This window comes from Falco rusticolus, chromosome 17 (genome assembly GCF_015220075.1).
Source record: "Falco rusticolus isolate bFalRus1 chromosome 17, bFalRus1.pri, whole genome shotgun sequence".
Classification (NCBI taxonomy): Eukaryota; Metazoa; Chordata; class Aves; order Falconiformes; family Falconidae; genus Falco; species Falco rusticolus.
This window is the reverse complement of record NC_051203.1, coordinates 7,068,842-7,094,393: the sequence shown is the minus strand read 5'-3', so window position 1 is coordinate 7,094,393 and position 25,552 is coordinate 7,068,842. Positions and strand designations below refer to the sequence as shown.

The 25,552-nt window shown below is 43.3% G+C and overlaps 1 protein-coding gene and 1 long non-coding RNA gene across 5 annotated transcripts; one reads left to right on the top strand and one right to left on the bottom strand.

Moving 5' to 3' along the window:
• The first annotated feature begins 245 nt into the window (after nucleotides 1-245).
• Nucleotides 246-17,672, top strand: LOC119158394. The gene is made up of 3 exons (XR_005107853.1): nucleotides 246-328; nucleotides 5,122-5,128; nucleotides 17,662-17,672. It is a non-coding gene; the product is annotated as an uncharacterized LOC119158394 (long non-coding RNA).
• HIPK1 (homeodomain interacting protein kinase 1) lies at nucleotides 506-25,552 on the bottom strand. Of its 4 annotated transcripts, none has more exons than XM_037410219.1 (16): nucleotides 25,303-25,552; nucleotides 23,462-24,539; nucleotides 17,706-17,829; nucleotides 15,338-15,457; nucleotides 14,495-14,581; nucleotides 13,475-13,659; nucleotides 13,010-13,172; nucleotides 12,402-12,624; nucleotides 11,401-11,522; nucleotides 9,736-9,870; nucleotides 7,033-7,175; nucleotides 6,671-6,853; nucleotides 5,881-6,096; nucleotides 5,365-5,603; nucleotides 4,839-4,975; nucleotides 506-3,830 (listed from the first exon to the last, which is right to left on the bottom strand). In XM_037410219.1, the coding sequence occupies exons 2-16, from the start codon at nucleotides 24,535-24,537 to the stop codon at nucleotides 3,345-3,347; spliced, it is 3,639 nt and encodes a 1,212-aa protein (XP_037266116.1). In that variant the 5' UTR covers nucleotides 24,538-24,539; nucleotides 25,303-25,552; the 3' UTR covers nucleotides 506-3,344. The 4 variants fall into 4 exon arrangements, with proteins under 4 accessions (XP_037266116.1, XP_037266115.1, XP_037266113.1 ...); XM_037410218.1 differs by lacking the exon at nucleotides 25,303-25,552 and adding an exon at nucleotides 24,680-24,841 and having other exon boundaries at nucleotides 7,033-7,172; XM_037410216.1 differs by lacking the exon at nucleotides 25,303-25,552 and adding an exon at nucleotides 24,680-24,839.

The following is a 25,552-nucleotide window of genomic DNA, read 5'->3' as shown; positions in this document are numbered from 1 at the left end:
TGAATCCCAAACTAGTTTTAAAATAAAAGGACTCCAATTTCTATCCAAAGATGGCACATTTCTTTACAGAATAGGTGTAGTGGCTCTGATGACGACAGTTAATTCGTTAGCCGAATTTGAAGGCTGGATATTGGAGGGAAGAAGGGATGTATCTCCTTAGAGCAGACTACCAGACACTTAGACTGGGCAGCACATACTGGGGCCAGACCGGGACCCACCACTCCTGCGGAGCCAGCACTGTGGTAAGACCTGGCCCTGCTGGGATGGGGTGGTGTTCGCTTGGCTTCTGCTGCGCATCACAGAGGAATTTCAGGGTAATCAAGAACCTGTTTTGAATGGAGTATGTTTCATTTTACTTATGCCGTTTCCATCTCGTCCTCCCTGTACCAATACTTTTGGAAACTTGGACAGTGGAAGAGATGACAACGTGCTTTGTGCGCACACTTGACTGTTTAATTATGTAATACGGACCCCAAATGGTCATTTTAACCTGCTTTTGGCGGGGGGGAGGGGGGGAGGTGGGCAAGTTCTTCTCAGAATTACTAGTAGATTCTGCTAGAGGTCTTTTTTTCCTGTTAGGACTTCATGGAAAACACTTTACTATTTGTGAAACAGGGAATGTTTTCCCAAAACACAGGAATGCGAGCTTATTTTGCCTTTGATGGAAAGGCACAACTCTGTACCCAAGAGGTATCTCAAGGCAAGTACTGAACACAAGCAATGTAATACAGAGAAAAGTAAGAAAGTGCCCACAGCAACAGATATCATCGTTTACACCAAAGATGTGGCATAGCAAGATCGGCTGGTTATCCGCACATTTACAGAAGTGCTCTGACTAAAAATACACTGAACAATGACGTCGCTAATGCTACTGTCCAGTTCCAAAGTCCTTGATCCCTCTATCGAAAGAGTTGCCAAACCTTTAAACAGTTCATCAATTTTGGGTCAGACCAGACTTTCTTCTATCAATAATGTGGAATTTCAGAAATTACTTTTGCGCTTCTTGTCACATACTGGTCAGAGAACTGGCCTCTTTTCCACTGGGACAGAACATAAACTGGGATTCAAGGTTACCAAAACCTCTTATTGCTGCAGTAATATGACCGCTCAAGCCAGTTTATCATCCATTTGGACAAGATACTTAACCTACGTACTGAAGATGAGAAATAATTCCTAGTACAAGGGACCCAAGAAAACAAAGTGTAGTTTAAAAACTGCACCGATTATCCAAAATGAGTATTTCCTCTGAACACTAACTAGGGCTAGAGCTGACAAACCTTCCCAACAACTCCACATTAGCAGTAGCATTACAAAACTTTTTAATGGTATTATGTGCTTTACAGCAGGCTCTCTTTGGTATAAATAGTCTATCACCAAGCTAGCAATATTTTACAAGAAATGTCTGCTATTAACGTGGGGGAAGGTAACGCCATACTATCTAATAAAAAGTGATTGCACATATTTAATCACTTCTGCAATATGAGACTAAACATTCCAATGCATTCCCAGCACTACCTTATTCGAAATGCACTGACAGACATCTAACAGTACATGTGCCATTTCAAGGAAAAGCTTTAAGGAAACATCGCTTCACTCCGAACAAAAATGTAGCTTTTTATGATAGCATTAAAACTGAGAACAATGCACCTATGCAACATACTGCTGTTCTTGCTGTGGTAAGCTTAGTGAATTGCTTCAATTCGACGGGGGCTTGCTGGTCCCTCATAAGGCAAGCTCACTGTAAACTCTAGTCACACTACATCATCATTTAAGGCACTACAATAAGGGGACACACCAAACAACTCTTCATCACACATACCTGTGCAAAACAAATCAGAAGGTATCCTTTCCTCTCATGAAGCTCTACTCCTCTCTCAGTGCTACAGTGATGAGCTCTAACCATTGCATTATATCACATACATTCCAACATGAATCAATTCATTTTGGTTTAAATACAAAGGATACATCAACTCCATCCCCAGGAACGTTTAAGATTTAGACAAACACTAAGTACAGAGTTCAAGTATAATCACTACACATTTTGATTACAAAGACAGAACGTTTGGGGTTAGCAGGAAGTTTTGCTTGTTATATTTTTCTAATCAATATGTACATATTTCATTTTATGTAAAATATTAAAACACCACCAATACAAAACCTCTAAAATAGTTTTAAATTCAGTAATAAACTTTAAAATCTGGATTTTTTTTCCTTTTTTCTTTTTCTTTCTTCCTTTTTTTTTTTCTTTTTTTGCGATTCCTACATGCGTGTACTGTATACAAGTCTTAATAAGAGCGCTTTAAAGTAGCTGTTGACATATCCAGGAGGATACGCTCACAGGAGTAAAAAAGGCTGTACACATCAATACAGTGATGTTTCATTGTATTTCAAATTCAACTCCCTCCTAAACAAATCATGTGAAGAAAAGTATTAAGAAAAACAGAACAAAGAAAAGCCCTGTGCTTCTGTGAAGGAATCCAGCTCCGTTATAGGGCCAGCATCTAATAATTTGCAGAAACCAAATTTTAGATCAATGCTGCACTATTCATTCCCAACTGAAGACCACAGCATCCTGACAAAGCTGCTGAGTTCTGTTACACAGTAAAACCTTGAATACAGTTTGAAAAACTTAGAAGAGTTCTGCAATGAATACAATAACAGGTCAACTGTGTTATGGAGATACAGAATTTTCAAGAAAAGACAACAGATTTCAAGGTTTACACAGACTCCTGAATATGTGATGCTGCCAGTATGAGGCTGCTGCCTCTACCAGTCCTTAAACAAAACAGAGGAGTAAACAAAAAAACCTTTGACAGTAACATATATGGAGATGTAATGGCTTTTGCAGAACCAGCAATTTGTTAAGAGACAAAGTAAGTTAGAGAAAAAATGTTAAAATAGATTTTAAAACTGCCCCAGCAACGTAACGAGATAAACATGCATTACATTTTTAGTGGCAACATGGATTTGTGCAAGCTGCTAAATATAATCTGCTAGTCTGTTTAAGTTATACAAGTTAAAAAAGTCATCAGGATCTGTCTTCCAAGATGCTGATTTCCTTTCCTCTTTTGATTAGCACAACATAACAATTTTAAATAAATGTGACCATGAACTTTTTAAAAGCATCTATAAAAAGTAAGTAAAATTTAAAAAACTTAATTAGTGACCCTCATACTGGTAACAAAGCACGCTGCTCAGTGATTGAACGCACTAGAGACTTTTTTGAATAACATACAACCACATCAGGGAGAAACAAAAACCAGACAGTCATTACCAGGTAAAGGTTCACCTGAAATCCTTCTCCAATCTCTCAGGCCTATTGCAGGACAGTGCTTTACTGGGAACTACAAGTACGAGTACTGGTTGATCTTTGTAGGGCTCAGCGGATATCCAGTGTAAATAGCAGATCCTCTGGAAGCACCAATATAGGACTGGGGAGCAAACTGGTGTTGGTACTGCGCAGGTGGAACATTTGCAGAAGTCAGCAGACTTGGACCAACACTCACAGGGACCTGGTGGACAAGTGTGCTAGGGTGGGCAGCGTACGTGGTGTGCCGCGAAGAGCCCTGAGGAGAGAAGAGGTGGGCGATGGAGGTGGTGGAGCCCAGTGTTGCAGCAGTGGTTGGAGCATAAGTGTACATATGTGGCTGGCTGGACAGGTGTGCGTTTGCCGTTGCTGCTGCCAGGTGGGGATGCACTGGGCTGCTGTGCTGAAACGTGTAGGGAGCCTGAGAAATAGTTGATGTGAGGGGGGCCACATAAGCTTGCTGCCTACGTGGGACAGCATTTCCACTTCTCTCCTGTGAGGCCAGCACTGTTGTTTGCTGGTTCTGCAGGGAGAAGAAGTAAAGAAGGTTAGTGGCTATCCTCAGGGAAAAGTGCAGGGGACAGGAGGTGAGCAAGGAAGGGTCAGTCAGAGCCTTCCGATCAGCACCTCCATGTAGCTGCAGGACTGACACTCCTAGAAATCCTCCCTTCCCAGCTCTGTGAAACCCTCACGTAAATTTGGGAAGGGTTACTGCAGTTCTGCTGAGGCAAAGGTTACACTTCTCCTCTACAGTGGGATCAAACTGCCACACCCGGGGTACCACAGTCCAAGTGTCTGCAGATCTGAAGACTGACCGACCTAGCCCTTGAACTCCTCACACATCTGTTCTGCACCTCAGTGAGAGTGGCAGCAGGGCTGCCCCATTTCAGCACAACAAAGCCTGTCTTGTCCCCACGCCAGAAATTAACTGGAGGTGTTAATGCTTCCTCCCTTCTGAAAGGCTACTGCAGCTTGACCCAATGATCAAGAGTTGCAACGCAAACTGAAGTGAAACCAATCTCTGAAAGTTTCAAGGGAAGACAGGTGCTAACTGTTTAGTTTGAGAGACAAGGTCCAGCCTTAATCTCCTGGTCGGGCCTTTGCGAGAAGGTAAAGGAAGGTAAGGAAGAGAAGAATCTCCTCATACTGTTGAGTGCCTTCAGTGCTACTCTAATTCAGCAGCTGGATCCTGGTGTCGCTTTCCCACCCAAGTATCAAGAAGGCCTCGCTGCAAGACAGGTATGACTAGGAGCACAACTGAAGAATACGGACATAACCATGCTTCCTTCTCCTGCCCTCTGGTACAGGAACAAAGAATTTGTTATGAAGTTGAGAAACTTCACATATACTCCCTGTGGAGTTTACCCTACCCTGCACAGCCAAAGGACAGAATTGGCTTCAAAGAATTAATGAGGTAGCAGCTAACAATCTTCTTGCAATCAAGTCATTCTCCCTGCCGTACAGCACGATGTTTCTAAAGCAATTCTAAAGCATCATGTTCAAAGGTCAGCAAAAGCCATGCAGCACTTACCTGGCTGAGATTGAGAGGCTGCACACCGCTTGTGACCACGCGATGCGAGCGGTACCCAGTAGGTGTTATACAGCATCCTGACGACTGCCCGCTCACAGAGGCCACTGGCTTGGTCTTACTGGTGCTGCTCAGGATGCCTGAAAGATTTCAAAAGCTTAGCCCATGCTCCCCTCTCACACACCATGCACTGTGATAACCAGCTTAGGTAACCAAGGACTGTACAGGGGCTATTTCCGTAACAGGGCCTTTTCTTCAATTATGATTTAAAATCTGATTGTACAAGAATCATTGTGAATTTTTACCGATCTTTCTAAAAGCAGCCAAACATAGAGGAAAGGTAAATCTATCAATGAAACTGAAAACAGACCAAGGCTTGCACTCTCAGAACAGCAGCTGTGAAACCTAAAGCTGCTGAAGACCCACTGCAGACAGTCCAAAACTGTGAGAACAAAGCTGTCAGGGACAAGACAGCACCTGAGCCTTAGCAAAAACTACTGAGCACAGCAACCTACGAGAGCACGCCTACCTGAAGCCTGGGTAGCTACAATGCAGTCATTGAGCTGTGTTTTCAGTGGCGGCACAATGATAGTCCGAGAGCTGGAGCTGTCAGATGCTCCTCTACTCGGCAGCTCCAGGGCACCGCCTGTACTCCTGAGAGAGGAAAGTGGGTCTGTGGCATAGGGGCTGTTCAGGGAGGAGTCGGAATCAGGGGAGTCATTAACAGTAACGTAGCTGATCACATTGGATCTCTGCTTCATACCCAAACTGCAGGGGGAAAAAAAACAAAACAAAACGCAAAAACATTCTAGCTTTTCCCACAAGATGCAGGGGTTCTCCCTCTAGAATCTCATACCCTCCCCTCCATATCAGATGAAATTCTGGTTAACTAGAGACACAAACTGCAGACATAATGCAGAATTTTCTGTCTTACGCAGTGCTTCTTAGCCTAGCCAGGGCTTTGCATGTAGTGTTCTCCACTCTCCTTGACACTTGGGCTGAGCTCAGGACAAATCAGGACTGGCTGCTGAAATGATCTTCCTACCTGGCAGGTTTGTATTTGCTGTCCTCTTCCTCATCAGTGTCGCTGCGAATGGTGATGACGCTGACAGGTGGGCTTGGAGTGTCTGGGATCACAATGGGCTGGTGCTGTTCCTGCACTGGGACGAGCACGTTAGAAGAGGAGGAGGTGGAGCGCAAAGGACTGCTCCCAATGAGCGAGTAAACTTGAGAGGGCATGGTCTCTAGAGTTGAACTGGGCCTGATGGAAAACCAAAGCAGTATTCAGCTTCGTGTCAGCAGGCTGGGACAAACCAGCACCAGCATTAGGAACAGCCAGGCTCCGGCAGGCTGGAGCACATGTATGAGAAGAAACATCTTGAAACACATAGAAAGAACCTCAGCACAGACACTCATACAGGAGAATGCTGCAGAACACATCCCAGAAGAGAGCAATGCACTCAGTGATGCTCTGAATGGGACCGATTCATCCGAACACGGCCAGAAACCTGCCACCCCTTGTTCGACAGCTGTCAGCTCTGTCACTTCTATTGGTATGGCACCAACACACCCTGAATGTGCAAACCCCGCCTTTGACCAGTACAGTAAAGCACTTGGTCAACCACATCCCCTATACTCTCACCAAAATTAGCATTGCTTGTATCAGTGACTACAGCGTGAAGACTTTTTCCAAGATATCTTTAAAAGCAACTGCAGCACATAAAAAAGCTACACAGACAACACCACCATGATCAGAAGATCAGTTTTTCACACCATAACTAAAACCTCCACAAACACACCCACAGCCTTTCTAGGACCGGGAAAGGAAGCCTTACTTGGCAGCGCTTGGTGCTGGCTGCTTGTTCTTCTTTGCTGGAACATTGCTGCTCTGCTGCTGCCTAACAACATGAGCAACTCCAACATTCAGAGGCTGCGCTGTAGCTAATGTCACGTGGTTGGTCAGTAGTGATGGCTGTTGCATGAGAGTGCTATACTGATTTCCATGGGAATGTGCATTCCTGGAGCAGAAAAACAGAAAGAAAAAGACCCAAATCCCATGGCTACACTGCAGGAACTGCAAGCTGCACCGAGCACTGCGTGAATCTGAAGGGAAGGGAGAAATTCTGTACATTGCAGGCAGTACTGCAGTGGCACGTATTTCCATTCAGCACAGAGCTGGACCCTGTGCAATCCCTACCTCCAGTCAGCTAATTGCTGGCTGCCGCTGATCGTCTCTGGAATCACAGTCGCTGGCTGAACGGAGTTGTGCAAAGCAACCCCTGGGAGCTGCTGCCAGGTAGAAGGAAGCAGTATCTGCTGGGTTCCCCCAGGCCAGGCCTGCTGCAAAACAACAAACAGATACACAGATTCACTAGATTTCAGTTCCTACAGGTGAAAAGAGATTTGTTCCAAGCAACAAATGCACTTGTGTAGATTGTTAGCTTGCAGAGATAACAGCACATCATTGCACTTTCTCAAAAGGTCTCAGTACAGCAACAGAACAAGAAAACCAGAGATACAAGCTTCCCCTGACACTTCACTAACCTTCTGTATCACAGATGTTACCTGGGGAGAAGAGTGTTAATACTGTACTGCACAATGCAGCCAGATACTGTAAGGCCAGACGCAGCCTGAGTGTTCAGGACTGTTTCGGCATGTAAGTTTATGCACACTGCTCTGCTGAAGGATTCCAAAATAGCAAGCCAATTTGGTCCTTTCTGTTTTTCTGGCTTAAAGGGCTCATATTGAGAGAGCTGAGACAGTGTTACTGTTGTGGAAATTCACCCTACCTCAACTAAAGTATTTAAGAAAAACCACACTAAGAGAAACATTTAGTTACAAGGGAGATATGTGAAGATATTTTTAATTCATTAATATTATTAATGTTCCTGTCCAAATTGACAAAACACAGGTTTTCTCTGGAAAAAAAAACCAAAACCAAAATAAATTTGGCAGTACAATATTTCTATGATTTTGAAAATACATGCCACTCTTTCTTGCAGTTTAAACTGCAAAACCATAAACACCTGCTGTTTTAAATAAAATATTTCTGCAAGTAACAGATCCACTTATTACAAATGCCAGTTCCAAACAAGAAGCCTCCAAAGCAGAGAGCTGCTAAAACCTCTGCCAACATAAGCGGAATAATAATATTAAAAAAAAAAAGAAGGAAAAAAAAAAAAAAAAGAGAAACATGTTAAAAGTCACACCATGCGTCTTTCCAAAAGCCAACACCTGCACAAGACAAAGCAGAGAGTTTAATACAGCAAGATATAAATTCCCAATGAGAGGCAGAAATCGGGCCTTCCAAGCGACGAACTGTTTTGACAGAGGAAGGACAAAAATATGCAAAGCTTAGCAAATGGCTAATGCAAACTCAGGGGAAGCAGCAAGGGAGAAGTGTCGGAAGCACTAAAGGTGAGCAAATTCACTCCAAAGGCTCCCAGAATCCAAACAGAAACAGTAAGTCCTCCAGAGAAACTCAGAATCCAGGCTCATAGTCTGGAGACAGCTGGCTCTGATCTCCACTGCTGTACAGCGGAGTTGAACGACAAGTCCACTGCACACACGCAGGAGAACAGAATTTGCCTGTTGAATCAAAAGCCCAAATACACTTTTGACAACATCACTAACAACTCGCTTGTGTCCCAAGCTCTGCTACAGTCACCCCTTGCCGTTTTCAGAGCCCAGATTGCAGCCTTTCAGCAATCAAAATTCAAAAGGAGGAAAGGAGATGCATCGCTGGGCTGATACACCCAGGAGAACTCCACTCTCCTGCCTTCCCATCCTCAGAAACCAGAAGCAGTTAACTTGGTTCAGAAGAATCCAAACAAGTGGGTTTTAATTTCCGTACAGGTATGACTTGAGCAAACTCCACTTCAGCAGAGGTCTCCCTCTTGGAAGAAAATGACACTCAAACTATGACTTTAAAGCCACAAGAAACAACATGATTCACATAATGGAATGTGCTTTGAAAGACATGTGAGGATACCAGCACGTAACTGTGCACTGCAATGTTTTCATAAGCTTCACTGATCTGATTCTGGAGTTTCACAATGACTTCTTTGTGGCACCTGCAAAGTTGTTCTGATGCAGGTGCCAAATGAATACAGAAGAGGACAATTTTGAAAACATACATTTCTTAAAGGTGTGTTTTAATTCCCTTCCCCCATACTTTTTAAAAATTGTTCCAAATAGCCTAACAGCTAGCTATTGCCAATTTGGATACTAGAGCTCACCTTTAATTTCAACCAAGAAATACATACGAACTGAAAGTATCTGTGAAGAACAGTATCTTTATCTGGATGAAGTAAGCTACCTGCGATTTGCTATAAATAATAAAAGGCCAGAAAATTATTGTCAGTGTTCAACAGAGGTTAAGAGAAATCGACTGCTAAAGCAATACATTAAAGAATTTGCTATCATTAGAGATTTTAGCCTGGGCTTAACGACCTGAAACATTTCTACATGCAAAGCAGCTTTACACGTGTTGAAAAACAAAACATACTGCTAACTTGCCAAGTAGTTCAAATTCTGGCCATCCAGGTACCTGTAGCAGAGTCAAGCTAAAGACTGATTCCTTTGCATTCAACAATCAAAAAAGCAAAGATAGGATAGTAAGCAAAGAACAAGAACAATTACAACTCTTCTACAGTATCACTTAGAAGAGCTTTATAATACTAGGCTAGTAAAAAGTAATAGTCAATGGATCTGGATTCTTTACAGAGCCACACTAAACGTCAGAGTCAGACAGTGCTTCAGCAATGTTGGGGAGGAAAACAACAAGACATTAAGATGTAGCAAGAACACAGCCACAAGATGGCACATGCTTCCATGCCCTCTGCAAGTCTAAGTTAAAACAAAAACTCAGTTAGTGAACACAATCAAGGGAGGCAATTACCAGTACTGCTGCCGTCTGTTCTACTAGCGCTGGCCGGCCGGCTGCGCAGTTCAGAGTAAAGGGGACCGCATACTGCGGCGTGATGGTGGCTACTTGAGGATGAAGAGTTGCTACCATTAGTGGTGTACAGCTTCCCTGAAATGTAGATCAGGCAGTGAGTGAAACACACGTACTGATGCAGGTAAGTGGGTTCAGCAATAGGGCCAGAAAAGGTTTCACCTCACTGGCATTCTATGGTGCTTGAGCAGACTCCAGAATTGCAATGAATGCAGTGAAACCAGAAATACCCAGACCCTCCGGGCATGTTCCTCTAAGCACTTACATGTCCCTGAGGGGAACACGAAGAACAGGGAATTTGGGAACAGGATCTCTCCGATGACACATTTAAAAAGTAAAAACGAGATAGTGTTCAGCTATTGATACTTGACTTGGTCCCAGCAAGTTACACTACATATGCTGCGCTAACTGTTAACACAGACTGCACCCCTAGCAGGATGCAGCATTTACTGTCGTACCTCCAAACTCACACACAGTACTCTTGGAAAAAGATAAACTATGGGATTTACTAGAAGGCACGGTAGGTCTTTTGTGTCATCAAAGCGCAAAGTTACCTGTGATGAAACTATCAAGACACATATTAGTCCATCAAATGTCCAATTAAAACTAGATTCTTAGTGTACAATTTGCACTCTCAGGAAAAGCAGGTTTTTGATTCCTGTCAGCCTCCTTCAAGTATTCTGCTTTTTGGATACCATTACCTGTATAATTATGCTAAACAAACCAGATCACAGAATGCCACCAAAATTATTTAGACCAAACAATCTAAAAATTACTCCTCTACAAGTATGTCAGTAAGTACAATATACTGCACTAACAAAATGTGTGTTAATGTCAGCAGAAACTAAAACTATCCAAATAAATAAAGTGTACTTAATTATAAAAGCATTTACAAATTTTCAGTGAATAAAACCTGTGGCTCACTGGGAGCTGGCTACATACTAAAGCATTACTAATTGGAAATAAAAATTGTTTTACTTTACGACATACTACTACTATTTACAAAATAATTTTTTAGAATGATTTACGAATTTTGCTGTCGTGTACAGTTTAAACTGCAAACAACAGAAATAATTATGTCATCACTTTGCATCAATTCACACTAATAATGTAACTAATTAAGAATTCAGAAATAATTTCATTAATTTAAAGATGGAATTTTAACATGAGTAATCTGTGTTGCCACTTCTGTCCACTGGGTTCTCACTTCTTACAGAAATTATTTCTTCTAAAATTTGCTGCCATATTTTTAACATGTAGGCAAAACCGTACACCACTACCTACAAGGCAGTGTACACCTGTGAGAAAATACAGCCTGTTTTTAGCAGCAGCAAACTACATATTTATTCCCGTTATTAAATAAAACTCCTAAAAGCAGGGAGGGACATAACATAAAATAGTTTACACTTCAAATATTACAGAAAAAACAAAACAAAAAAATGCTGTCTTAGAAGTGATGTGCATTTAACGTTTCAGAGTTAAATGAAATTGCACTCACCCCAGCACCAGAGGGGCAGTCAGGTTCTCCAGGATGGTGGCAGGAGTTGCAGTTAATTCTATGGGTGTTTGGGGGTTTTTTGTTTGTTTTTGGTTTTTTGTTTTCTTTACCTGCGTGAGAACTCCAGACTGGATCTGCAGTGGCTGTGCTGCAGGTGCCTGTGGTACAATTGGGACAGCGTTCTCCATCCTTACTGGGAACCCAGAATGCTTTGTAGTTGCCTGAAGTCCAGCTGTGGAGGACAAGAATACATCACTGCTAAGCTGCTTTATTATTCTTTTTTCTTTTTTTCCCTAGTTTCTTTCCAAAATCAAATTTGTACCAGGTAAGGGCAGAAGACAGGGTCAGATGAAGAGAAAGAAAAGCTGTTCCCTTTGTCAAAAGCGTACTAATAAAACACCAGCTGAAGTAAGTACTTCTGAAGTCCCAGTATGCCAAAGGGCAATGATGGACAGTCCTCAAAAGCTTGGCTCTGTTGAAGTCCATAGTCATGTTTCCAGAAATACAGATAACACAGACATCTAATTCTGTGTGGCTTCAGACTATGTTCAAAGTTCAAACCTTATACTACCAGTTCCACTTCATCCATAACCGTACATACCAACACAATCCAGATATAAGCATAAACAGGGAACTTTCAGGATTAACAGACCCGTGCTTGTGCTAATCTTTTTTTTTTTTTTTTTTGCAAGCTGTGAAGACGTGCTGCAAACAAACTACACAGCTGTATCAGTGCCTGTGAACCGAGACTCAAAGACCAGACATTCACTCCTGACGTACAAAACACAGCATGAGACTTTCTTGTTTTCAGATAGGTCTGGCTCCTCTGTTCACTGCTTTCTGTGGAATGCTGTTGTGTTCAGTTTGGGGGGAAAAACTGGTTGGGCAACCAGACCAAGACTGCAACCTAGGCAGGCAAGATACTGTCACCTGTTCAAGCATGATCTGGAAGAGACCCAAGTGTCTACACATGTCTGACCTGATTCTGCACTTACATCTGATGCAAGAGGACAGAGTGGTCTTCTGCACTTTCTCAATTTAGTGCAAATTACAACTTCTCTTTTCTACCTAATAGAAACCACAGTATCACACAAAGGGTTTTTCCGCTTACTTTGAAAAGCAGGGGGACAAACAATGAACGTTTGCTGGAATGGGTCAGCCTGCGTGCAGATCTGGGTGGTTCCAGGTTGCAAGGAAACACTCTGTTGTGTCACTCCTGCAACTGGTGCTGCAGATGATGGATACAGAGCAGACTGATAGTTTAGCAGCGAGACATCTGAGTTTGCCAGGGAAAGAGTAGCAGCAGCAGTAGAATTGGAAGCCAATACACTGGCCTAGGAGGGAAAAAAGAAAAACAAAAAAGAAAAAAAATCAGATTACTTGTTATAAAACAACAGGAACCATCAGTATCATACTATGAAGTAAGCACCAGGAAAATGTTTCAGGTAAAAACAGAACCTGTTTTTAGGTTCTGTCAGAAAAAACCAGAAATTGCAGAAACTTTACTTATGTTCCTCAACTGATAGGCAAATATGATTTGGTGAAGTAAAGAGACTGCCTTGGCCTAAGTTTTGAAGAACTGAATTTCAAGACAAGACTATAAATCCTGGGGAGTAATTTAAAGACAATGGTTTTGCAGAACAGGATTTGGTCTGATGGAACAAAATTAAGATGACTCTGTTTCTTTGATTAGTATAAAATAGCTAAAAGATGCTATACCTGATTGTGTACTGTATTGAGCTGGTTGTTAAAGCTCATCGTCAGATTTGTGCTTGTATTAGGAGCAACATGAGTCATGAATGGGCTTTTAATCTGATTCACTGTATCATACATGTTAACTCTTCGCTTGCAGATCTCCATATTTTGAAAGCAAGATTTCACACTGAAAGACAATGACAGAAGGAAAATATCAGATATGTAAAACCAGTACAACAGAGACAGAACAGATTCCCATCTTTGTGCACATGCCTTTACGTTTAGGTTTTGGCTTTTTTTAAACCAACAAAGGATGTCCTAAAACATGAAAAGGAAGCTTATGAACATTCCTTTGCTTATACATGCCATCACTATTTTCAGATCAGCCAGAAACTGCAGAAAACAGCATTGACAGAAAGCAGAAAAGTGCAATGCCGTGTTTCCAGTAAGCCAATCCTGAAACAAAATAAGAAATCTAAGGAAGCCTACTGATTACTGTGTGGGAAATCCAGTAGGTGTGTCATTGTAACAAAAGGATGGTTCAAAGTCTTCAGTGGAGTAATTCTCTTGTCTGCATCAATTGTCAACATTTTCTTCAACAAATCAATATATTCCCTTCGGTCAGCCTTCTCTGCCAACATGTCAGTCCCTTCTAAGTCTGTAGACATATTCACCTTGAAAATAAAGTGAGAGTAGTTCACACAAACATAAAATTAATCGCTACATAACAATTCAGTAATTTCACATCATGCAGAAATATTTATTGAGCACTTCTGTTTCTTAGCCAGCTTAATTACAGACACTACAACGCTAAAACACAATCTTTCCCTTGCCCATTCTATGAAAGACAGTCAAACTTGCACACTGATTTCTCACTTGGTCTGTTCAATAGATACCAACCAGGCTTCAGTCTCCACTGCCTGGCAATATGCCCTTATTTTCTGTGTGGGGCTATAAGGGGCTGGCAAATCAGAATGGCAAGATTCTATATTCTCTGCACAGACGAAAAGTGGTAACAGCTATAAAAGCAACAGAAAATTAAGACCAACATATTTCAAGACTCAAGGCCTCATGATATTTCAAACAATCAGATATTCCTTCATTTTACTTCTGAAAACAGAATGAAAAAAATAGAACGATCTGTAGTTCCTGTCAACATTTCCGAAGTCCGGTAAGAAGCCCAATCCTGTAAACACATCTGAAGGTGTTCAGCTACTGCTCCTACTACTCAGCTACCTCTAGTGACAACAGGCTACGCGCACTTGTTGCATCTACCAGATCAAGGCCTAAGAAAAAACAGGAAATTTCTTAACAGCTTCATAATTAAAATTTTGAGGGTCTTTAATACAGTGATTTCTGATGCAAACTGGCTCCATGGAAAACCCATATCAGTGCTCTCAACAGCATGCAGAAGAGGACTACTGCAGCACAGGAGCCTCTTTTAGGGATCCCAAATAATGTATGTAATTAATATGATAGTTATCCGTGTGTTACAAGATTTCCACACACCTGCGCCATATCATCCAAACAGTTGAATATATATTTCCGAGCCTCTTTTGATTTTATTCCTGTCTCCAACTCATGCTCTTCTGGGGTCTATAAAAGAAAGCAGTTGTTAATACAAAGATATCACATACTGATAAAGAAAAATCAGCAAGAAAGAGTTAAGCCAGGTGATCTTTCGCCTCTTTAAAACAAATCAAGTGCCAGTAGGCCAAACCAAAACACCCATGGCTTCTCATTTCCTCAGCTGGAAAGATCATTCATCACAAAGCTAAATTAACAGCAGGATGACTTAATTTCAAGGCTTCGTTAGGTAGTGCAGTAGCCAGAAGAACTGAAGATATCTGATTTAGGAAAAGAGGCTATAAATATTTTAAACCCCTCTTTTACAAAAGAGGAAGAAAGGCAAAATCCCCTTCCTTCTGCTGCTCAGATTTAAAGGCAAATCAAGTGTATATCTGACTCTTTCCTGTCCTCTGCCAATACATAAATAAATTTCTGTTAAACTAACACAGACTATCATGAAATACTCCCCGTTTTACTTTTTGTATTGTCAGGAGATGACACACTTCACCAAGACTGAGCAGGCCGTAATAAGTAACCATTATCTCAATTACTTTAACACCCACTCTTTGCTGGTACTATCATGCACAGATGCTATTGTTAAGATGAGTACCAGGAGGTCTGTACAGGTTCTGAAATGAAATACACAAATCAGCTATATTTGAATGGCATTTCACATCCAGTCTTCACTCAGAATGTTTTCACAGAACACTAAAACTAGGTGTAAATTTACGTGAAGCCCTCAATGAACAAAAGAGAACTGAGAATTAAAAAGACAAGACAAACCTTTAGCCTCCAAAGTGGGTATCCCAAATTTGGATCTCTGTTAAAAAACCTGCTTGTTTTCGTTCCTGCACTGAGAAGATACTCTGCTGGAAGGCCTTGAGTTTGTGAAATATAACGGATCTAGGAAAGAAAATTAAAAAGAATGAGGACTCCCAATATAAAGAACTCATAGCTAATGGAGTAATTATCAGCCAGGTTTGTTCACAGCAAATAGGAAATAACATGTAAATAAAGAACGCCCAGATAGTCCCTTTAATTTTGCACTTTCAGCTATCTCAAGCATTTATAAAGACACCTAACTTTTTCAATCATATTATCTGCAGAAATTTTAGGTTTTAAATACATCTTTCTTATGTTACAGAAATATTATTTGTACAAGTGTATGTGAGCAGCCTGTAAGCTTTTGATATGTGGATAAAGTAACACCAACAGTCTAAGCAGTACATATTTTAAGAGAAAAATACCACCATGTACGTATCTGTAATTAAACATATAAGTATCCAAACAACACTGCTGTGGCTGGCTACATGTACTCTAGGTACATGATTTAAGAATAATGTCATGGTGAAGCTCTCGCTGACCAAGAAAGCAAGGCCAAACCTACAGTACAATCAGGTTCTTATATTCTCAGTAACATTTCATGTACTTCACATGTAACAAAAAAGTGGCTCAGAATTTCGGAAAATGCACCTGAATAGTTGTGATGGTATCAACAAAACACTGGTAAAGAGCTAACAAATAAAAAGGTATGCTCAAAAGGAAAGAAAAGAGCAAGTTATGAAAAAGCACAATAATAAGCTCTTTAAAATATTCCAAATATTGCCCAACTGCTAACGCTATTTGCTCTTAAGATGTATGGTGAGAAATGTGACATTCATGACTTTAAAGAGGTCATGACTTTGAAAGAGGTCTACTTTAAAAGTTTAAGGAAAAAACCTGTTAAGTCTGATTTATAAAATGAGGACTGGAAACACAGTGTTAAGGTAACTAGGTTTTGTTGGAATTAACAGCTATAGGTCCCTTAGCATGTCACATTTCTTATTTGCAAAACTCCTGCTATGCCACTGTGGCGAAACAGATGAACATTGCAGGGCACTTAACTCACTGTTCCAGCTTGTGATCCGTATGAATTTATTGACTCACTTTTCAATTACGCCAGTGTGAATCTGAGTGTCTGCAAGCGAATATTTTTTGTATCTACACAAGAGTTCAGCTAAAAGTTCTGCTATTTTTGTGAGACATAACTCTTATTTTACAGCCAAAGGGTGTTTCAAAAGTAACTGTAAATCCCATCCCAACCCATAAACCCATTCCTGGAGAGGTCCTCTCAGAAGACCTGCCTGAGCTTTTACTTGCTGCTGCAGAATCTCAGAAAACATGAAAGCAAGTCATCCCCAGTTTTTGAGGGCAATTCAGATATCAAAGTCAACCACATGAAGTCACACCTCACGCTGCATCACAAAGGACTGCAAAATCCTATTAAGCAATGGAAAAAGCACCTCCTCCCCACCCACCTACATGACTAGATAAGGTTCTCAGAATTACACAAAAGTCAGTGTGCAAGGAAACCGCCATGCTGTACCTCAGTTATTTTCTAACTTATTTTGCTCATTAAGGTATCACTGTGTTTCTTTTGGAAATTTACAGTGCCGGGAAAATGTAAGTTTTCAAACTTAGTAAGTTTTTGTGTATTTTATCACACAAGGAAAAGTATACCAAGCACTGTAACAAGATAACACCATAAAAACCACAGTGGAAAAGTTACCCTCAAAAAAACTCTTATATAGACTTTTTGCCCTTTTATAGGCAACTGACTAGCCCAGGTAATAATGCTAAAGTATCCACGGAAAGAACTAATTAGTTCAAGAAGCCTTTTCGGACTCTTGCCCTTGTATTTCAGGGACAGCTTGGGGCTCACACTTTGCGTTAAAAATGAGGGCTGCTGTAGGTATTAAGAGGCCATTACTGTCTAACATTAGTGTAGGCTCACGCTGTCCCCACACGGAAAAACTGCCCTCATAGTAAAATTACAGAGAGCGTTTCAAGTCAGGGCACACACCTCACTTCTGTTTTGACAAGAAGGTATTTCAACAGCTTTTGGGCTTGGAAGCCAGGGGTTAACCATAAATTGACTCTCTATATTGGGTAACTACCTTCAACTGAAGTTAAAACACAGAGAACTCCACGCTCTCCTGTACAAGAGAGACAGGCAATGCGAATATCTCTGAGAGAAAATGAACTTAAGATGACAGATAACAGTGATTTGTACTAGGTGAAATTTGATGTAGGATACACTGGGTTCAGAGGGTCCAAAGACAGATCAGTGTGGTTTCATATGAACATCCCCACATCTGCCCCATACTCTCACCTGATCGTACTCAGATGCTCCCGGATACAGAGGCCAGCCTAGAAACAGCTCCGCTATCACACAGCCCAGTGACCACATGTCAATAGCTTCACAGAATGGTAAACCCAGTATGATTTCAGGAGCTCTGTTGGGAAGAAGAAAAAAAAAGAAAAAAAAAAAGAAAGAAAAAGTAAAAACATCCAACTCTGAAAGCACGCAGCTCTTTCCCATAAAACACTCTGGATAATGTCCCTCCTCCTCTCCTTCAAGCACAAGTAAATCCATGTGAAATGAAGTGATTCACTTTAAAGCAGAAGATGTTTCCTCAAGTGGCCTAACAGATCCCAACCTTTTTATCACTTAGCAGCACGGCTGGATTCGCTTTATTGACATGGTGCCCTCCAACTCCTAGGCGGCCTTTATGCAGCTGTAAGATGAAGTTACTCCTTCAGTACCCAGTTTAATTACACCTGACAGCATGTATGGTGTGAGGCGTCCCTGAGATGGCACACAACCTACCCTAACAGAACTGGGAAGAAAAGTTCTGGGAAATGGTGCTCAGACTCTTCTCGGAAGGCCTCAAGATCACAGGTAACCAGCTGCAGAAGACTGCCTATTCTCGTGTGGAAAAGAACAGCATCTGCAGAGCCAGAAAAAGGAACCCTTCAGAGAGCTGCTTAGGTTTTCACTCAGGGTTTGTTTGGAGAGGTTTGAGTTTGAAATGGATGGAGAGAACACAGCTGGAGACTGTGACTGCTTTGTAAGGTTGTGTTACAGGTTTCTGTGCACTGAACCACACCTAATGCAAAATTTACCTGTCTGGCCTAGCCTTTACAAGAAGATGATGAAAAAAACTCAAACTCCAAGCAGGGTTTGCTTCTGCAACAAGGTGGAATTTCAGGGAGATTTCTGTCCGAAACTGACTCAGAACACAAAAGGATGGTTTAGTACAACTCTTCACCTACACACAGTTCTGAAACAAACCAATGCCCTTCCGTCAGGCTAAATTCTGGTCATATATTTGCATAGAGCATAAAACCGAAGTGCTGCAAAAACCATGTGAGATTGTGTGGGATTTTACTCCGGAAAGTACAGGAAACTCAAAAACCTTGATCTTCTTCATGCATAACTAACACAAGCACAAAGGAAGACAGAAAAGTCCTAAACTCCAGGCTATCTATTTTCTGGTTGTGACTCCTGTAGCATGCCCCAGGACCTGCATGACATTTCTTGCGTTATAGTGTGGATATTTCAATTAAACAAAGGCTCCGAAACCAGTTCTGACCTTTCTACAAAACTCTAAAAGAAATACCCAGGGCTTGTACAACGTACAGGTACCAATAGATCTCCACCAACAGACACTCACCTTCCTCCACTGTTCAGCCTGAACATACCTCCCAATTGGCTCGTACATGGCAAGAAGTGACTCTCCAATTAATCACCCTTTGTGTCGTGGTGACATAGATTCAGCTTTTGTTTTAGGTGACTACACAATTACCATTAGCCAGTCTCCAAAACAAATGCATTCATCCCAGTTGCCCAGGCACAGTGCCCCTGAGAAAGCACAAGATCTATCAAAAAGATAGATAGCTGAACCAGCCGGTTGCTGCAGTGGTCATACCTATTCTCTATTGTTCAGCTTTAAAGCACAGAGGACCTTCAGTTATGTCTGAGCCCCTCAAAAACAGAGCCCTGATACAGCTTCGGTAATCAGAATAATAGATTATCTAAGCTAATACATTCCAACCCTTGCTCTACCTGACACTGGCCTGTTTCTGCCTTCTTGTTTGTCTATCCCTGGCAGCAGCCAATTTTGCAATGGTTTCGCATACGTGAAAATATAAAATTATTATGCAAGTATGATAGGTATCCAATATTTGAATGCTGAGTGTCCTCCTAAACATTTATATTTTAAAGAACTACACTAGAATAGATCCAACTTTCTATAGGCCAATAGCTGCAGCCAAGAGGAACCCACTTCTCTAGTACTTTGGCCTTCACAAGCAGAGCAAGCATGATGTAGTCATTCACACAGGATTTTCAGAACCCTGTGTGCCATCAGTTTTCTAGCCATTGTCAACTGTATTGATTCTCCTGATTATCCTACTTATGCAGGTATTTCCAATTTACATAGGATCGGCCCCAAACTTGTCATATAAGGAACACTGCACACAAGTTTTCTCTGTTTGGGCTGGCAAACGAACTAAAATACAAGTGGTTTGTGGAGTAAGCAGAGCATGCTAGCCCTTCACATGTGCATTAAAAAAATCCCACTGATTCCAATGGGAAGAGAAGTCAGTGGCAACAAAAGCTGGATGTGACGGTTTGTTGGTCTTTACCTACATACTGGAATAGACTTAGGTACTTCAATACCAAAATGACAGCAAGTTGAACTCTGCATTTTATTCCCTGAAACTAAATAAACTAATTTCTCACAAGCCACCTGATTTCATTTTGATTGCAGGACAGAACTGGTAAATCAGAATCTCTCTCACCCCCTTTTACACCACTGTAATCAGTGGCCTTACGAGATGCGAGCTGAAACAGGACAACAGGCAGAGGTCACTTTCATAGCTGGTCTGTAGGGGATTAAAGTGATTTTACAATCTTAAGCTCTTTGAAATAAAAATCAACAACATTCATTCTTTGCACACATGCCTGCCAAACTCTTAACTTCCAAAGCTGGCAAATATGCTCCAGCACTCTCAGAAGAGAGAAGACTCACAGCAGCTACAGAAAAAGTCAAGACTGACTTTCAGCATTTCAAAACACACCATGCTTACACCTGGGTCTTCAGCCCTCCCCCTTGTGAAGAACGAGAGTAATATGAAGCTTGTACAACCAGCAATGCAGAGAATAACACGATCACCACTCAGAGCTGGATTAGCAAGCAGAGTTAGATTTGGCAGCACGCACTGCTGCTTCCCAGGCCAACACGACTGGGGCAGAAGTAGGTCATGTAGCCCAAAGCAGACCTAAGAAATACTACTGCACTCTGCAGGCTCCCTCAGTCTGTTCAGTCCTTCGGCTTCAGTTTGCTAGGCGCCTCTACAATGACCCACAGGAAACATCAGGAGGTAGGGATCTGAGTAAGACTCACATGATGGCTCTACTTACATGACATAGGACACAAGTAAACCTCATTCTCTGCAGAGCAGGGGGATCGGTCTTCACAGGGATCTTTCATTTCTGCAAGCTGTCTGCTTACTTCTATTGCTTATCGTCCCCAAGGAGGACAAAAGCATCCCAACCCTTCCGCACCTGACATAGCCAGCACATACTCTAGTTTTCAGGTCAGGAATTACTGCTAACAGATCTCAGGACTGCCACAGAAACTAGTCACTGCATAGAAGCATGACTCCTAGAGTTAGTCCACTCCTAGTCCATGCCTGGCTTCAGAGTCAAAGAATTCTTCACAGGAACTTCTACCTGTGCTTTAAGTCAACCATATTCCAGCAGTAAAACTGCCCCTCTTGACCAGGGTTACAGGGCAGAGGCAGCAGTAACGCCTGTGGAGAGAGGGAACCTGCCTCAGCCCTGAACACATTTGCCTGGACAAACCCAATACTACATCCCAACTGGACGGTACTGCAGGAACCACACACTGCGACCAATGCAAGCCATCCAGCTGCCAGAAGTACAGTCAGAACCTGGAGCGAGCAGGGCTGTTGGACAAGATGACCTCCAGCAGCACTAAGCAGAATTAATTAAGGAAGGGTTTTTTCCCTTCAGGGTGTGGGGGTGTGCTTGTACATATTTTTATATATATCTATATATATCTCAGAACATTCACCTTACAGTACCTGAGTTTGGATGGTTTAGATGTCTCCACAGGAGACAGAGGTAACAAAAGTGCCAGCAACAGGTACTAAAAACAAAAAAGTGAACACAGAAGAAGAAGTCTATTTCTAATAGCTGACAGAGAACTGAATGAAGAATTGGTCTATGCTGTTTAATAAAAAAACAGCAATGAAAAAAAAATTTACAACATGGAACTCATCTGAACACTAATTTAATGTGAACATGGTTAAATAATCAAGTTCTCCCACAACAAGCTGGTTTCTACACTATCTCCATAAGTTCCTAGACTATGCATTTTAGTAATCATCACTATTAAACTAATTACATATCACTAAATATTAGATTTCCACATCACAGCATTCTTTAACTTCAGTCAAGCAGACAGTCTTAAATGCTGTTTAATCTCAGGTTATTTGCCTTTCTGGCAGTGTCAGTCACCCCGCGTCAGGGAGGCGGAAGTGGCTTGGAGTTCAGCGCCATACACAAAGATGAAGCAGACAGCTTCCTTCCAAGCAGCCCCTTTAAGATACTAATCATCCCTTGCTGCTTCTGCCTCAGCCAAATCTGGTTTTTGCAATACCAGAAACTGGAAAGCACTATATGCCTCCCCAAACTCTTTTGATCATGTGTGGCAAGTCAGATAGAGCAGATTCGTGATCAGTGGTCACCTCTTTCAATGCAACAACAAAATTGATAATGTGTTTTAGACAGTGAGCATTTTGACAGAACTACGGCACACAGAAGACAACTGCATTACAAAAAAAGAAGGATCAATAGTATGGAATTGGAAAGACTAGTACCAACAAGCTGAGTGAAGACTAAGAGGAATGGATTAAGAAAAGTCTGTATCACATGAAAGAAATGGCACAGACAGCTGGTACTCTTGTGTTGAGGAGTAAAAAAAAAAAACCCAACCCCAAAACAAAGGGGAGAGGGATACAGGGAGTATGAGGAACAAACAGAACGAGCCTACAAGCCAGGGCTTTAAACTGAAGCTAGGAAGACGTGAAAGACATCAAACAGGGCAGACACACAGGGTGGGGTGGAGTGTCTCAAGTCCTCTTGTCTCCCAGCTGGAAGGACTAGATACTAGTTAAGTTTTGCGTCGAGTGAGCTCACATTCCACTGAAAGCAACCCTGACAACACAGCACAGCCTTTTTCATGTTCCTTTAATGCCAGAAGTTCTTTCTGCATCCATTTATTGAAGTCTACTCCTACTTATATTGAAATACACACTATTAACAGAACGAAGCTGGAAGAATAAGTGAAAGAAAAAGCACAGCTTTCTTTAGCTACACAGTTTCTTGACTTTTTAACATTTTTGCCCACAGTTTATTTTTAATTCTTAGACAGGAGTAGGCTAGAAGCCACTTCTACATTTTGCTAACGGAAGCAGAGATCTAGCTCATTGCTGTTTTAAAAGAGCTACAGGTCTCATGAAAGCTTGACTTATCGAGGGTTGACATAGGAAGTCATGCGTTCGTGAAGTGGGTTCGGAAAAAGATGGGAACAGAAGAAACAAGACAAAAAGAAACTGGCATGCCTTTGACTTCTCTCCCTTTTAAATGATCATGGCTAATGAACTAGTTTCAGGTCATGGCAAACAATCCAAAACGTACTACTTAATTACCAGCATACTACTTCCCCAGTCTGCTACTTCACACATCGTCACAAACTAGTGACAGGGTAAAATCAGCTTCCTGCACTAATCTGGGATAAAAGGTAGGTACGGGACTGCATATTATGTCACACTCACAAAGCAGAAGTTCTATTTATTTACATACAAATTTCAGAAGAAATCTCCAGGAAACATGCTGGACAGTGGACAGGCTGATCATTTCCTCCCCCTCAACTGGGATTAGACCTAACGGCAGAAGAGTTAATCTTTTGTGGAAGCAAACCCCTAGCACCTCATCAGTATCAGCTTTACTTTGCTTGCACAGCATATGAAAGTGAGCGCACTGTCAGCACTTACCTGTAATAGCGTGACTGCAAGTAAGTGGAGCACACTGCTTTAGACACGTGGCTGGCTGAACCAAAGTCTATCACCTTCACTCTGTAGGGCTGTCTTGCAGGATCCACCAACATGATGTTCTCTGGTTTCAAATCAGCATGTATCAGACCTAAGCTCTTTAACTTCATCAAGGCAGTAGCCACTTGCTGCAGAATTGGCCGGATGTATTTCAGGGGCAACGGACTGAACTTATTTTGCTTTAAGAAATCATATAAGTTCTGTTCTAGCATCTCAAATACAAGGCATGTATGATTCTTGTGTTGAAAGCACTCATAGGAGCGAACAAAGTTATATTCGTCAGCATTCTCACTGCTCAACCGAGAGAGGATGCTCACCTCTATCTGGCCCTGCCTAGCATAGGAAGGATGGTTTTTTAGGATTTTGATGGCTACAATCTCCTTCGTGCTACGTTTCCAGCATTTCGCCACCTGCCCAAACGTCCCTCGGCCCAGGAATTCCAAGACCTCGTAGCTGTTTGTCATAGAGCACAGGATCTCATGCTGGACCAGCTGATAATCTCCTTCACCACTGGAACTGCTGCTTTTAGTGGTTACCGTGGTGGTTGTGGCCGCAGCACCCACCGCAGGTCTGTTTTGCAGCATGAGAGGTGGATGTTCCTCAATTATCTGCACACTACCGTTGCTGTCGACCTCTTCACTTTTCCTTTTTAATCCACATTTTTGGTATGGTTCCAGTAAAGAAACGTTGCTCCTATGCGTTAGGGTTTGGCTGTTCTGGAAGGAAGCTGTGGCGCTGCTGCCTGTGCTGTCAGCTGCTGTAACCACAATGTGCTCAACCGAAGGAGCAGGGAGAAGGAGGTTCTGATCGTAAGCAGGGATGCTGAAACTGGCTACCTGATGAGAGGAGCTTGCTTGCCCTTGAGCTGCTGGGAGGTTTTTGCTGTGGGTATAATACTTGTCACTACTGCTCTGTCCTGAAACATCCCAGACAGAGGGCTCCACTTTTAGTTTCTTGGCACTGCAGAAGGCACTCGAGGATACTGACGGAGGGGAGAACACCTGCAGCTGTGAGGCCATACCTGAAAAGGGAGAGATAGAACGCATTAGGACTGCTTAGCAGCAGCAGGCTGTCGCGGGATGGGATCCTCCATCGCACAAAAACCAGAATGACAAGTATTTTTCTAAGCACCGTGTGGTGCCTGCCGCCCAGGAAGGCAACCTTTTGAACGGCGGATCCCACGGGCACCCACGGAGCAAGGCTCTCTGGCAGAACGGCTGCGGCTGGCCTTGCTGCCCATGGCACTGGCAGCAGGCCGCTCTGTATCTGGCTTGCTGAAGGCCAAGGAAATCCGGCACGAGAGGGAAAACGGTGCTGAAGGACGGGAGACAGCACGGAAGTGCCGAAGCGCAGAGGGAATTCCCCTGGCTCTCCCTGCCCGCCGCCCCCGGGCCTGTGCCCCCCAGCGTTGCCACAGCAGGACGGGCGGGAGCCCCGCGCCAGGCTCGCCGAGGGCGAGAGCAACGCATAGCAACGCAACGGCCCGGCCCGGAACGGCCTGGAACACCGCGGCTCGAGCTCAAGGGCCGGGCCCGCGCCGCCAGCCTGCTTGCCCGGCGCGGCGCGAGGGCCAGGCCCCGCGCGGCCCCCTCGTGCCCCGGCGCGGCCCCCCCGCCCCGGCGGGTGCCCAGCCCGCAGCGCCGCCCCGCCGCGTCCCGCCGGAGCGAGGGGGGGCCGGGCCTCCGCCGCGCGGGCGCTGAGGCGTCCCCAGCCCGGCGGGCCGCGCCGGGCCGGGCCGGGCCGGCCCTGCCCTTCCGTCCCCGCGCCCCGCCGCCCGCACTCACCGCCGGTGGGGGGTTCTCAGCCGCGGGCCGGAGCTGCCTGGGGGACACACGGGGGTGCGGAGCCCCACAGCGGGCGCATCATAGCCTCGCCGCGGCCGCCGGCCCGGCCCGCTCGGCCCGCGCACGCCGGGGGGAGCCCCCAGGCCGCTCCGCCGCCGCCAGGCTCCGCCGCGCCCTCACGGCCCGGCCGGGCTCCCCCCCCCCCGCCCCGCGCCGCTGCCGCCCGGGCCCGCGCGCCCCCGCCGCGCTC

What these genes read in the sequence shown, in the direction of transcription:
- HIPK1 (XM_037410216.1), bottom strand. Translation starts at nt 24,758, where the DNA reads ATGGGCAGCAAGGCCAGCCGCAGCCGTTCTGCCAGAGAGCCTTGCTCC. An exon ending in TGGGATCCGCCGTTCAAAAG is followed by an intron (nt 24,540 to 24,679) that starts GTTGCCTTCCTG and finishes CTCCCTTTTCAG; the next exon opens with GTATGGCCTCACAGCTGCAG. An exon ending in CAGCAATTAGCTGACTGGAG is followed by an intron (nt 6,854 to 7,032) that starts GTAGGGATTGCA and finishes TTTCTGCTCCAG; the next exon opens with GAATGCACATTCCCATGGAA.